The 15103-nt window shown below is 42.9% G+C and overlaps 1 protein-coding gene across 1 annotated transcript; it reads right to left on the reverse strand.

Annotated features, from left to right (window-relative positions):
* Positions 1–266: 266 nt before the first annotated feature.
* Positions 267–7420, reverse strand: tp53i13 (tumor protein p53 inducible protein 13). The gene is made up of 9 exons (XM_031754544.2): positions 6687–7420; positions 6484–6561; positions 6164–6199; positions 5689–5747; positions 5120–5198; positions 3015–3143; positions 2480–2680; positions 1355–2363; positions 267–1223 (listed from the first exon to the last, which is right to left on the reverse strand). The coding sequence occupies exons 1-9, from the start codon at positions 6801–6803 to the stop codon at positions 1123–1125; spliced, it is 1809 nt and encodes a 602-aa protein (XP_031610404.1). The 5' UTR covers positions 6804–7420; the 3' UTR covers positions 267–1122.
* Between the last annotated feature and the right edge of the window lie 7683 nt (positions 7421–15103).

Consider the following 15103-nt stretch of genomic DNA (forward strand, 5'->3'; position numbering starts at 1 on the left):
GCTAAATTTCCGCTTGGCTGAAAAGTAAAGCATGTCATTATTTTCTGTTGTTGTCAGCTTTGTTTTCGCACAAATGTAATATTTAATTTAAACGTAATTGCCTTTACACATGTTTGTACTTTTTTTTAAAGGTAATTTTAAAAAGTATTGAGTAATAGTTCCACCTTCAAAAGTTGTTTACATATCAATATTCAGCCACAGCTTTTGCAAGTTTACATCAACAAGTGTTTGGGGGAACAAAAAACCAAAACCTGACCATCTTGCACTTAAAGTGAACCTGTTATGCTTTTTATTATTTTGAACTGGTAAATGTGCAATGCCACATCTGCAAACTAATGGACCATTTTACGTATACAATCTGACATCTATGATGGGAACTGCAAAAGTACATTTGAGATCATTCAGCAAAAGCTTTTCACTCTGCCTTCCATTGTGGTCTGGATCATCACAGTGCAGCTCACGCTCTCGCCTCCTTCTTCTTCAAAAAGAGTGGATAATTGTGGTTTTTTTCCCCACACATCCATTACTGATCTGGATGTTCTAACTTTACAGTTTTAATTTTAATCCAAGTACCTGTAGACTCACTCTTTACAAATCACACAATCGCATCTCCAGAATGCAGCTATTCATATGTTTGTATGACAACACAAACATAGCGTTGCTTACAACAGCAACTTACATTTCGCATATCAAACCTTTACAGTTAAAAGAAACATTACTGTAAAACTAATTATGAAAACATTTTTAAGGCTTAAGAGTTTTTGGAACGATTTGGGGAATGGCTGGTTATAATTTAACTGTTCTTTTGGATAATAAAACAATTTTTTTGTCCTTTCAATGAAAAAAAAAATTGACATGTTAAAAATATGACATGTTAGGTCCTCTGTCAAATTGCTTTGAGCCTGTTGATTGTGGTTGTAGGGCTGCTACAGTCTGTGCCATTTACAGCATTTAGGTTCTCTCAGATAAACTGCACACCGTAGGTACAAGACAGCTACATGTAAGATGAGTCCAACATACATAACACAGCCTTTTTCTTTTCCTTCAGGTCCCCTCTTCCCCCTCATCACTTGAGTTCACTCCAAACAGTGTTGGGGGTGTTTCTTTCAGTTCTACGGACATTCATTCATCTGAGCTGGAGGAGCTCGGCAGGAGAACGCATTCTTGCCTTCTGCCCCTTTTCCGCCTTCTCTTTGCAATTCGCAATCTTCTGCGGATCACATCTGGAAGAAAAAACATAACAGGAATAAGGTTGGCTTGTAAGCTCCACCTAAAAGAGAATGTGTATCTTTCACAAAAACTCTAATTTAATTTAGGGCATAACAGCTCTATTCTTCATCTCTGATGACCTTACCTGCAACGCTGTCGTAGTCCTCACTTGGGTCATGCCAGTAAAGGCTCGGCGTGATCCTCCAGTGGCGGTACAGGCGAGTGTGAAGCACTGACAGAGTCAGGAGAACCAGCAGGAAGCCTAGCGCTGCTGCTGCCCACACCGCTTCGTCCGTCCTTGGGGTCCTTTGCAGTTCTTGACGTACAACAGCAGCAGCAGCAGCAGCTTGGGCCTCTGATCCCGAGGCCTTGGCACAGTCACAGTGTTCACCTGGTTTGCAACTGTCGCAGTCACGGCTGATAGGCTGGCTGTGGCTTGCTGCCTGTGGATGCTGTTGTGCCTGAGCCTCTGACTGGGGTTTGGGCACAGAGTCGGAGCCGGTGCTTTCACTTTTTTGGTGAGATCCTGGGGCACCGTGGATCTGCATATGCTCCAGCTCTCTCTCCTTTACATCTACCACTTCATTATCCTCCATGTTGGCGTTAGATGAGTCGAGGATTTTCTCTTTGGAGTTGTCCACTTTGATATTGTGTTTAATAGAGTTTGTTTCCTTGAGAGTCAGGGCTTCAGGCCTGTCGGTAAAGGTGCGTTTACTGCTCACACCATGTGCAGAAACAGCAGATTGGTTTAGGTTTCTGAGGCCTTTCTGAGCCTCTGTCTCAGACATATTTAAGGCCAAGGGAGCTGTGAGCCTGGGTTTAGAGGCTTGAGATGGAACCTGAGGAGCTTCTCTGGAGCTAGAAAGATCAAAGAGTTTCCTCTGACCTGCTGATGATCCAAGCGTGCTGCTGTTATTCTGACCATCTCCTGACCGCTGAGGAACAGTTCTGGAGACATTTGCCATAGTGTTATTGCTCTCATTGCTGTCAACATTAAACTCACTGTTGTTCAGGGCAGCTCTCATCTGCCTGGTTTTGCTTCCCACTTTTGTTTGTTTTGAGCGTTCGGTCTTAACGCTGTGCTCTAGTTCAGCCTCTGTGGCTCCGCTTAACAGAGAATAGATGGTCCGCTCACAACACTGCCTCAGGGAATCCTGCAATGTTAGTTATATCAGACAACTGAAATTACTCATTTATTTACTTGTCTGTATGTTAAAAAACATCACATAACTCAACAAAGCTAGCTCAATCTTGAGTCGTGTTTCCCAACCTTCATTTTTGTTGTTTGTTCTAGTTGATGCAGCTCTGCTGACCAGGTCAGCAGCAGGGCATACTTCCTCATCTGTGTCACACCATCAGACTCTTTTCTTGAAGTCTGACCTCTGTGATTGACCTCCAGCCAATCACAGACGTCTAAAGACGCGGCGGTGGACAGCTCCAAGGTGCGACCCCAGGACACAAAAGCTACAGGCTGAGCACAGAGCAGAGAAAACACACTCAGTAACTTCCCTTCTCCCAGAGGCTAAAAACTTATCTTGTACTTCATGATGCCATGAAGTACAAGACTATCGATACTGCCTGAGTGCTCTTAAAAAGGCTGTTTTAACGAATAACTGACAGTTCAATGACAGGACAACACCCTCAAAAAGTCTTCTTAAAGCAAACAATGCTTTTGCATTTTGTCTCTCTCCGAGATTCTGAGTTCCACTCTGAAATGGTATTAAATGTGACAAACATCCATATTTAACATCCCAGAAGTCCAACAAATTCTGATGAGAACAAAGGTTGCTGAAAGTGTTTCTTACCATGTGTTTATTGAGCTGTGGGTGTGGGGTCATGATGTAGGACTGCAGACAGGAGCGAGCCAAGTCGGACAGGATCTGACGCTCGCGAGGCGGTGCACACGGATGGTAGAGCAAAACAGCCGCTCCACGCTACAAAACACAGAACACCGCACGTGTGACCAGAATCTCCCCATTATCCACCATTACTGCAGCATTCTATGATTAATTTTCATTAACATCTGTATACTCAAGCGCTTATAACAACATAAACATTATATCAAATAACATATTCTGATTAGTCCTTCTAATGTTGCTTTAAAAAAACAACAACAATATGCCTATTGGTCGATGTTCTCTCTGTGGAGAATGATAGCTGAGAACTAGCTGCGATCCACATTACATGCTGGCATATTACTGCAGGAGGTCAAATCTGTGATTTTCAAGGAAAATTCATAGTCAGTGTCAACCCTGCTACCAAGGGTCCAAACGCGTAGAACATAACTGCTGGTACACCTGCCTGGTTTACTCGTAAGCTGCACTTAATACTACACACAGTGTATCGACTGCAGTTTGATACGAACACGAGTTTCAGCTTGGATTTTTATAAAAGCTAATTTGTAACTCAAGAATTGGGTGTGTGTTCTACTGTCAACAACCGCCCCATTCCTCTGTGCTTTTATCTACCGTATTCGGATTTTACAAGCGTTGCTTCCTAAAGCAGAAACCAAAAAAAGGTAGGCGACTGACCTTCCCAGCACACATTTTTACTTGTCACGATAGAGAAGGCACAGGTGTATTAATAGTGGCTGCCTTCCTTTTAGGAGAGGTCCTGGTTTGGTGCATGCCGTACAAACTATACACATTTTCCATACTGTTACAATTAAAAATGTTTGCTGTGATTAAAAAAGTTACATAAATAAATAAATGCTGAAATAAATGCTTGTTTTGTTAATGAGTGATTTTAAATTGGTCATAGTTATGAATGTATAATACCCTAACTTAGATTAAGAAATTGATGGATCGAGGAACGAAAAACAAAGAAATACTCCAGTCCTGCTATTGTTATTCATGGTATGGCTATAAATGCTTCAGACAAGTAAATCTATTAAATGCAAGGTGGTTTGATACTGACTCAAAGATCACCATCACAACACAACAGTCAAGCACAGAGGTGGAAACTATGCTTTGGGACTGTTTTTCTGCTAAGGGTACAGGATGACTTCACCACATTGACAGGGCAAAACACTTTATCTAAAAACTCTGCATTTTCTCTCATTTTACAGTTAGCTCCTCCCTTGTAGAAAATGCTGTTGTGCTACCAGTATGTCTGTCCAGGCTTTTTAATGCTGTCAGCAATCCCCCCTTTTTTAATGTTAATACACACAGGGCTAGTATTAAAAACACAAAACAAAAACAACGCTGGGTTGACTGATCTACGTGAAGGTGATAACTTCCTGTGACTGCTTAGCCTGAGCACTGATGTTAGAGTAAGTAACACCAGATAACAAAAACATATAGAGACCTCAGTTGCTAAGCTGTGCTTCACTGACCTTGACATTAAATGAGCACACTGTATAACACCGTGCACTGCCACAGTGATGATGATTAACCATAGGGAGGTGTGTTTAGGGTGGTTTTTATTTAGCAGTATAAAGTTACTCTGTTAGTTGTTAAACGCTAGTATTTGTGTAGCTGTGTAGAGTTATGGAGTGTTGTGTGCTTTAATGAACTTTAATGCACAGAACAGTCACACCCATAATTTTGCTGTACTTCAGTGAGGTGACAATAAAGGTTTCCTAACTGTTGGTTCTAAGTGATCCGCTGCTTGTTGTTAAAACAGTTTTGCAAACTAACTGAAGATGCTCCCCCCATATTAACAGGTTGTTACTATAAGCTTAAATGGCATACACTAGTGGAGGGAAAAAAGTAAGTCAATCAATAAAGTATGGCCTCAGGATGGATGTGACTGAGTGCTGAAAAATACATGTCCTGAGAGTGCTGCAAAAAGGCTCAGTTTACACAGAATACACAGGACGCACATATCTCTCCGATGAACAGACAAACTGATGTTTCAGAAGATACAAAGGCAGAGGCAGCAGCAAAACATGTGCAATAGTGCAACTAACCTGCAAATTATTGAGCCACCGCTGAGGAGGACAGTACAAGTACTCTCCGCTCTCTGCTCCTATTGGTCTGTATGCTCCACTGCAACACAAACACCAACACAGAAACACAGGTTAATGTCTTCAAAAGCCTTAACCCTTTCACGCATAGTGGTCACTACAGTGGACAGCTATTCAAAGGCTGTTTTCTTGTATTTGTGTCAGTGTTGATGGTATACTTGCACATAAAGCACTACACTGGACACTGATGTGTCACTCCATACCCTGCCACCCGCTGGTCGTTTAATGTTACTATAGATGTAAGTAATTTGTGCAGCACCTTGTTGAATCTATGCCATTCTAGAGAATTAAGGTAGTTCTGAAGCCAAAAGGGGTCAAACTCAGTATTACCAATGTGTACCTCATAAAGTGGCCAGTGTGTGGCTTGCTTTAATGTAGTAAAACAGTGCTTTTTGTGACAATACTAAGCTTGTGTATCTGTCAGCTCTTTGTACAAACAGAACTAATTGTGTGGCCGTCCAGTAAGTTATTTTGCAGCTCTAGTGAACTTACTCACAAACCTTTACACTCACCTGTTGGGAATGCGGTGATAGTAGGAGATAGATTTATCCATGCATATTTGCCTAGCTGGCTGCAGTGAAAACATCAAGCACACAAGACAAACACTTAGTTAGCTTCTAGTAAATTTCACACAAATTACTTTTACTAAGCAAAAAAGCTGGTTTGGTTAACTCAAACTGAATCTTGTTGCAACTAACACACTTGCTTGGTAAGGCTTTTGAGCTATTACATGTACTGGTTTCAAATGTCATCTGGGAGAGGCTCCAGCTCCCTCAGGACAGTACATGAGGAAAAAATGGTTAAGAAAATAAAAGAATGAATGGGTTCCAAATTTTGTGAACTATGAATGGGACTTGTTTGGAGTGTTATCAAGTTGCACTTTGATTTTAGGAGATAACCATGTCATGCTTCATGTTTCGAGGGCCAAAGGTTGCGTAAAAAGTCCAGATATGAGATCCTTAAGTAAACTGCCTGGTGTTTACTCACCTCAGGATTGTACACAGTGTCAATACTCGGAAGTCTCTGAAAAGAGGAATTAGAGGGAACACTTGTAATCTGGGAACAAAGCAATCCGAACAACTGACAACCATATGTAACAGTGTGAGGCCGTAAGGTGATTCGAAGTGGGTCGAGCAGCTCTAACAGCTCATTTGCTGTGTGTGCAGGGTTTATCACAACAGTCTCATTCTTATGATTGTTTGCATTTCCTGGCAACCAGTCTAAGTGCAGCACACCCCTCCCATATGAGCCACAGTGATTATAGTGGTAATGTGTTAGACTAAGGTGTATGATTTTTCCATGTTTACCTGAGTAAACTCTGGCCATGCAGACGCAGCACAGTCCCAATAAACAGCATCCGCAGGCAGGTCCCTGTCCAAAGAGAGCTATCTCACACACACACACGTAAAATAAGTGCATTTTAATCACCAATACTTGGTTATAAACCACATGACTTAAACCATGGATGTCATTAACACCAGCAGACACACACAGGTAGTGAGATTGTTACCTTTCCATTATCACATCCTTGCCCCAGAGATCCGAAGACATCGCACCGACCCACACTGACCCACAGCGCTGCCAGCACAGTCACCGTCAGCGGAGGGAACGTCGCTTCTCTCGGCATGACGACGACCAGTCAGTCGAGTTTAGCTAGAAGTCATAGCGCACCGTAGGTCCTCCACGTACAGAGTGGCCGAAGAAGTGACCCTTTAAAATGCCCCAAAACACAAAATGTGTTTGGCACAGAAACATGACCGAAGAGCGGTGAGACGTGCGGATGAGGGTGAACAAAGTAACCGTCCCTCTGTGCCGGCTGTCCGCTGTCTTACCCACAGCAAGCGAGCGTTAGCTAGCTCTTCTACATTATGAAGTTAAACTAGAGTGACAAACTCGTGATTAAAACACAAAAAAACGTAAATAAAAGAAAGCGTATTTCCATTCTTCGTCAGAGTTTGGTATACAACAGTTAAGCTACACGCTGTAACGTCTTCCGGAGAAATTTCAAAATAAAACTGCTGTCTTCCGTTGAAATTACCTAAAGAAGCTGCCTCTCTCTCCCCATATTAGTTGTATTTAAGAGGAAAATTTAAAATATACATATATATAAAAATTAAAATGTATTCTGATTATTATTTTTTAATCTTCAAGCGGTATTGTGGGAATTCATTTCGCCCTTATTTAAACCCCCATTTCCGGAACTCAAGCCTGAAACCCTTTGAGCTAACTTCACTGACCAGTTGTACTACGGAAGCGACGAAGGAAAAGATTCAGAGGTATCAAACGCGCGGCTCGGGGACCCGTGAAAGGGCCCGTGCTGTCCCGGTGACTAACTGCAAAGTGTGAAAATTGCAGTAAGGTCCTTACAGTCCTCTGAGCCACCCCTCTTGGTTTATTGAAGATGTGCAAATAGGCATGGAAAAAGTATAAAAGGCAAAAAGACTGTCTGATAATAACAAATATGAAAGTCAATATTTGAGATGACCACTTTTATTCTTTACAACAGCCTGAACTCTTTTAGCCAAGCTTTCTTGTCGTTTCTTATATTTCCTATTCTTCTCCGGGCCTCTTGAAGGGCATTAAATGCTCTTATTTGAATGCTGACTTCCTTTTTTTCTGTTCTTTGTCAAGATGATCCCACACTGCTACAGTAATATTGACGCCCAGGCTCTGGGGAGGCCAGTCTATGACTGAGGGTGCCCCACTCTGTTTTTTCTATCAAGGTATGTTTTCTTCAGCCTTTCTTAGCTCTTTGGGAATCAACAAAAAATTGTTTTTGCAACAGGCTGCTATTAACAAAGTTTCTAAAGATACAATTTTAGAATATTGTCTGTTATGTGTAGACATAACATCTATTCATCCCTCGAGTGGGGTACATTTTTTATGCTTGAATAATTCACAGCTCGGTGTTAAGTGGGTTTAAAAAGAAACCTCTAAAAAGGGTCTGGTACAAGGACTGGACTGAAAATGGGTGGGAAAAAACCTTGAAAGACTTTCAGAAAGCACTATTGCATTTTATCGCATTCTAGCATTTGGCAAAACTTTTAAGGGGCCAGAGTGCATTTGGACTCATGGCTTTTGTTTTTCTAAGCATTTAAACATCTTCAGAATGCACTTTGTTGCACTTTAATAACATTTTAATAACACAAGTGCTTCCTTTTTAAATAATGTTTCTCAGTTTATTTTTATTTTTCTCACTCCAGATCAGGGGCGATTCTAGGATTAGAGCTTTGGGGGTGCTGAGCACCCAGAGAGCTGCCCATCCAGGCAAGATAAACTTTACACGTCACAATGAGACTTCTTCCCTGTCTCTGTCGGTCCCTGTATCCTTAAATGTCTCCAGTTGTCCCAAGTTCTCTCTGACTGTCTCCTGGGTGCATTTAAACCCCTGTTCCTCCCTGTCCTTATCGTCTGTTGTCTTCATCTCTGTTATCAGTCATCATAATTTTACCATCTCTGTGCAAGTCTGCAAATTTCTTTCTTAAATCATAAGATTCTTAAATTCAACAAGTCCCTCTGTGCCTGGGTCCTCGTCTCAAAACATGACATCACTGTTTTGTACATTTTAACACAATTTAATCCCCACATTTGAGAAAGAAAGGCAAAACACTTTTTTTGAAAAGTCTGTAACAAAACCATCAAATCTGATAAAGGTTATTTAAATGCTGCAAAAGAAGAATGGATTGGAATAATAAAAAAAAAAACCCATATCCTAACCTTACTGGGGGAGAATAATGAATGATGCTCATAGTGAGTAAAAAGTAAACTGTGCATTTTTTGGACAGAGATTCACTTTTAATGTGTATGTATAATATAATACAGATACATAAAAAACACTCCCAAAACAGAATAAATTATTACAAATAAAAATCTTTACTGCAGATACTAAATTTACTAATTTAATAATACTAATTTTGTGTTGTAAGATTTATGAGTTTCATGCTTTCATAGTGGTACTTGGGAGAGCTTGACATTTTTCTCAGGTGGTACACACTGTAAAAAGTTTGAGAAACACTGATAAGTGTATGTGTGCTTTTGGAAAACATTTAAAGCTGCAGTACAGAATCTTTGAAACAAGCTAGCTTAAAACAGTTTTAGAATATAAACAGAGCACTCTGCTTCTCTTTACAGCTCCTCACTCCACCAGGGCACCGTTTGGCACTTTCTGATACTGTACTGCGGCAGTCATACAGACAACTGGACGGTCCAAAAGTTGGCCTACGTATTACTGGCTGAGGTTTTAGTAGAGTTGTGGCTGAACCACATAAAAATATATGATTAATTTTAATCTCCCCAATCAATTATAATGTTATGTTGGAATGTTGTTAAAGAGGGTCAAAAATGTTTCAACCCAGTTTGTTTTGCAGATTCTGTATAGCAGCTTTAATATAGGGAGAGCACAACTTCCTGATTGTGTGAGTAAAATCAGGTTTTTTCTCTTTGTCAGTTTAACAGTTTCAGTTTTGCCCGTCACTGTTCCCTGTCTGTTTTCTTACCTGGTTCTTCCTGACCTTGTACTTTCTCCTCACGTTCCCCTCTTTCCTCTCTCCCTCTTTGGACTGACAATCATACACAAATAGATTGTATTCAATTAGATGAAAAATTACATTAATATGACAAAAAACTATTAAGATCACTAACAAAAAGTCCTCTCTCAGTATACTTTCAACCAAAAGGGAAATAACCAAACCACATGAACATCTAATAAAAGATATAAATATTGAAACACTGTTCCAACATTATCCTTTATTGACGGATCATTTGATTTTACACTTTTACCTGAATGTGGCTCCTTTTTTTTGAAAAAACTTCCTTATATCCCTTAACCTGGCTGTCTCTCTCACACACACACACACACACACACACACACACACACACACAAACACACACAACAGGAGTTATAAGGTTAATGGGCATTCAGTCAGTTAGCTAGTTAGTATCCATTTCAAACAGGACAGTGGTAACAACAGTAGGCTATGGACAATTTTAAGTTTTAGATTTTAAATTGGCTATATAAATTTCAATGGGAGCAACAGGACGGTCAAATGTGCTGATTTTACTACAGAGCAGGACGGATTGTAGGGTAGCAAACATCATCGGAAAACACGTTTTCAACACTGCAGGTTACCTGGTGTAAGGTTTTTCAGCTAAAAAGAAACATGGTCTGACTCCTACCTAACTATATAAAGAGTAACTGAAGGTTAAATGCAGCTAATATGTTTTAAGATAGGCACTCACACCTCCACTCCACTGCGCCTCAGCCACCATGGCTCTGGCAGCAACGGCGCTAGAGCCAGAGTAGGGGAGAGCCGAGCTGGAACAAACCATTTTGGGAGGGGCGGGGTTATCTATACTTTTGTTGTTAAAATGTTATGTCTCAACCAAGTTCTGTATGGTTTTTATATTTTTAGCAGTGTGTCACACAGACAGCAAATATTGTCCAAAAAAAGTAAGAAATCTTTGGGGGTGCTTTGATTCATTTTGGGGGTGCTAAAATGGGCTAAAATCGCCCCTGCTCCAGATCAAAAAGATTGTATGTGGCCCAGGAACACCCCTGCTTAGGAGAATGTTGTGGTTTTAACCATGATCATCCACTGGGAGGCGACATAGCAGCAACATGATTAAGGCTATGTCCACACGTGCCGGTATTTTGAAAAGCGCAGATTTTTCTTATGCTGCGTGGATTGCACCTTTCACACACACACACACACACACACGTAAACGTGGCCTATTTTCGGTCACTGAAAAGGAGCGGAGATTTCTAAAAGAAAAAAACGCCTGCCAGGGTGGATATTTTTACTCACTTTATGTCTCTTCCAAAACTCCGTTTTTGCAAGTTACAATTACATTGTGGACCAATTAGGAAAACGACGAGAAGCGACTTTTAGGCAGCGTCAAAGGTGTGCGCCTTTTTTGACGTCACACTGTGCGCCCACGTTATTGTTCGGTGAAATGAATTTCTACAATACTGTTACTGTTAATTGTACTCTCTGCAGTGTTTAAATGCTGTTAATTGTACTCTCTGCAGTGTTTACATATACACACACAGTTACTGTCCCTCCACACATAGGACTAGGTTCTGCTTCTATGCCCCATCTTTGTTTACTATTTCTAGACTTCTGATTGGCCAACATTTCTACACGGTTAGGAATATATCGCCACCTGCAGTGTTGGGAAGATTACTTTTAAAATGTATTCCACTTGGGGCTTAGCGGTGCTGCTGCCGTAGGCCCCGATCGGGATGGGCCTGGGCTCCCTTGCTTTGGTGGGTACTAGAGGACGGGGTGCCTACTGGGGTCAGCCGGGAGTTGGCCCTAAGGAGGCATCTTGCCCTCCTTCTTTTCCTCCCATCCCGGCTGCCTCCCTCTTCCCGCTCCACCACACCCACCCACACAGGTAGGGCCTTGGGGTGCGGGTGTGTCACCAGGGTGCAGGGAGGCATTCCCCCCCTCTGTCCCCTTCTGGCCACCTGTGCCTCAATTTTACTTCACAACTTAGACATCCACATTATTCACACTCTCATAACACACACACATATATATATATATATAGGGCCTTGAGGGTGACCACGTTAACGGCGCCCAGAGGACGGTCTGTGTATTCAACCCTACCTCTGGCGCCGGTGCCCACCTCTCAATTTTAAATCCATGTAGACATTGAGGGTTCTCGGGAGGGCCGTGCTAACACCTGCTGCTCTCTGGCAGCAGCACCATGCCCTCCCTTGTTTTAAATGCACTTTAGAACAACACGCAGCAACACTACACATGAGCGGGAGGAGGGAGGTATGGGGTCTTCACACACCCCCGTTCTCCACTAGCCATCGGGGCGGGGGGCTGGGAGGAGGTGTTGGCTGTCCGATTGGCCTCCCTGCTGCTGCGGAGCCTGGGCGGTCTGCTTGCCTCCACCCCGGGAAAGGGTCACATCTCTTGGGTCTGGGTGCCGTTTCCCCTCTGGGGCGAGGGTACCTGGACCCAAGGCATAGAGTATGTTTGGGGAGTATGATTGTGTGTACATGTCTATGTATGTCTATCCCTACGTTGGGTGAGTGCTGAGTGTTTGTATATGTGTGCATGAGGGTGGGAAAGCATGTTTATGTCTGTGTGTGCCTGTTTGTCTGTGTCTATATGTCAGGTCGGGTCTTAGACTCCACCTCCTGGGTACTCCCAGGCCCTCCAAGTGTGGAGGCCTATCTCCCCTCACCACACTCCCTGCTGGTAACTGATGCCCTCAGGGGTTGGTGCATTGGTGGTTCTTGGTGTCCGGGCTGGGCGCTCAGGTATGCACCAGCTCACACCCGGTGGCTACTTGGCGGGGCCCGTGCCTGTCGCTCGGTCAGGCCTCTTCCGGGGCAAAGGGGCCCTCGGCCTCCGGCCTCGGGCCTGCAACTCGGTTCACTCTGGCACAGCTGGCTGCCGGCAGAGCCGGCGGGCACGCCAGTGCAGCCCCCTCTGGCTTCTGCTCCGTGGCTACTGGGTGACCCCTCGTCTGGGGATCCCTCAGCCCTTCCCAGGAAGGTGGCACGGATGCCCCTCCGGTGGTGCTCCTTGGGCTCTCGCACTCTGGGGCCTCTGGATGTCTGGAGCCTGGATCTCCTCCATGCCTGCTTCATGCCCTGGGGACGGGGCTATGGGCCTCCACACCCTCTAGCAGACAGTTACATGGGGAAACCTTTTTGTATACAAGCGTTGATCCACACAGGTGTGCACACGGGTGTTCACTGTTCGTGAGACATAAACTACACCTTTCTTAGCTGCTACTTCAAAGCACATTGTGCGCTGTCTGTCCTGGGCGTGCTGCACAACAACTTTCAATATTTAGTATTTACTGCTGTTCACACTTAGCTAGATTAACGTGATGGTGTTGTGTTTAGTATGTTGCTTTGTTTTTTTTGTTTTTTTTGCTTGCTTCTTCTCTTCTTTTTCTCTCAACAGGTGATCCAGGAGATTTTTTTATTTTTATTTTTCTTTCTCTTTGTCTTTGTAAGTGCCCTTTCTCACTGTCCCTTTTCCCTTCTGTTTTCCTTTTCCTTCCTCTCTTTCTTTCTCCCTTTCCTATCCCCCCGTCATGTCTGTCCCATCTGTAACAACTGAAAATAAAATAAATAATAACAACAAAGTTTGATCAAATGGACCAATACGGCAATGCCATGATGATCCATTTGGCAAAATAAATCCATTTGGTATCCTTGTTGGTCTTCAGACAACAATTCTGACGGCTTAAGAACCAAATGGGACAGACAAAAAAAAAAAAAAAAATGTATTCCACTACAGAATACCAATACATGCCCCAAAATGTATTCTGTAACGTATTCCGTTACGTTACTCAATGAGAGTAACGTATTCTGAATACTTTGGATTACTTAATATATTATCATGCTGTTTACAACTACCTGAATGTACTATTGCTGTGATTTATTACTGTTACTGAAGGTCCGCGGCTCCGAACCGTAGTAAAGGGACCACTGGCTAATACGGTGGGTTCCGTGTCAGGCTGGTAGCCGAAAAATAGCTTTACTTTGTTGTCTGGGTCACTTTGCTTCCGAGAGACAGAGAGAGGCGTTGAAAGGCTGCTCCAACGGAACTTATTTTTTTCCGGAGGAAAACACGAACACAGCGTACAGTCGAGTCTTAATAGCTTACTTACAACTGGGCTCGTCAGGCACTCTTCTTGGCTGCAGTGGTTATTATTATATTTACATGCTTCCAGCTTTTTGCTCCGTGACAGCTCGGACTTTTCCTTTTTCTCCCTCCCTCGCTCACAGACACATAACGGGTACGGTAGTCCATTCTCGCTGCAGCACGGACTACACTGCCCATCATGCTACATTCTTTAGGGCTATACATGTAGCATTCTGCCTATTAGCTTAGCACAACAACAACAACAACAACAAAAAACCGCTCTCTCACCCAGGAAACACGCAGAGAGAGCGCATCACCCTGTAACCATGGCAACCGTAACGCTGCCGCCTGGAACAACAGAACATAGCTGTCAAACAAACCCAAACAGTCCTGACCCGCGATAATATGAAACAGGAAAGTACCGCCGTGTAATCCATTTATTTCAGCAAAGTAACTGTATTCTGAATACCACCTTTTAAAACGGTAACTGTAACGGAATACAGTTATTCATATTTTGTATTCTAAATACGTTCCCAACACTGGCCACCTGTTGCTTTGGCATGTTCCTAGCAGCGTTTTCCTTCATTTCTGCGTTTACGTGTGGACGGGATTATTTTTTAAAACGAAAACGGAAAATCTCCGTTTTCAAAAATACCTGTGTACGTGTGGACGTAGCCTAAGTGTTCGAGCTACCAGGTTTATACTCTGTGAACTCTGGGATGGGATGGTGCCACGAGCAGCTGAAGCTGGAGTGTTAATTAAACCGATATCTCCTCAGGCTAAGTGTCAACTGCTGCAGAAGAACACTGATAGGAGGAAGCCAAAATGTAACTGCAGCACCTGACAGCCAGATGATTTGCTCTAAACTGTACACAGGCTCCACAGGCAATGTATGGAAGCACACACCGAGTCAAAGCTAAGTGCTCCTCATTGATCCTTAGCCTCTGCAGCCTGTGGTTTTGACCCAGTGTTTAGGTTTTGTTTTTTTCTTTTGTTGCAGTAAAATAACTGCTGGCCAGAACTGCATTATATTTGGGCATGTTTAGACTTGCCATCTCCCCGAGGGCAAAAACATTACATCTGCATGAAGTCAGTACTTTTGTTCTATTCTGGCCTGTCTTGGCTCACATTCTGTTTTTAAAACATGACTAAAGAACTATATACACATACTGTCCCTCAAGGGGACACTGAGAAAAAATAAAGACTAACATTGACACTGTAACTTTGCCTTAAGTCATTGTTGATTTTGTGTCTTCACTCTCCATCCCCTGCCAAGCTGCACCTGTGATTCTGCGACTGCTCGCTGATG

The sequence above is a fragment of the Oreochromis aureus genome, linkage group 14, assembly GCF_013358895.1.
Source record: "Oreochromis aureus strain Israel breed Guangdong linkage group 14, ZZ_aureus, whole genome shotgun sequence".
NCBI classification, from domain to species: Eukaryota; Metazoa; Chordata; class Actinopteri; order Cichliformes; family Cichlidae; genus Oreochromis; species Oreochromis aureus.

Bases quoted from the DNA above. Each gene is read 5' to 3' on its own strand.
- tp53i13 (XM_031754544.2), bottom strand. From the start codon at position 6,803: ATGCCGAGAGAAGCGACGTTCCCTCCGCTGACGGTGACTGTGCTGGCA. The intron at 5,199-5,688 runs GTGAGTGTAAAG...TTTGTGTTGCAG, and splicing joins TATCACCGCATTCCCAACAG to TGGAGCATACAGACCAATAG. The intron at 3,144-5,119 runs GTTAGTTGCACT...TGTGTTTTGTAG, and splicing joins GGTGGCTCAATAATTTGCAG to CGTGGAGCGGCTGTTTTGCT.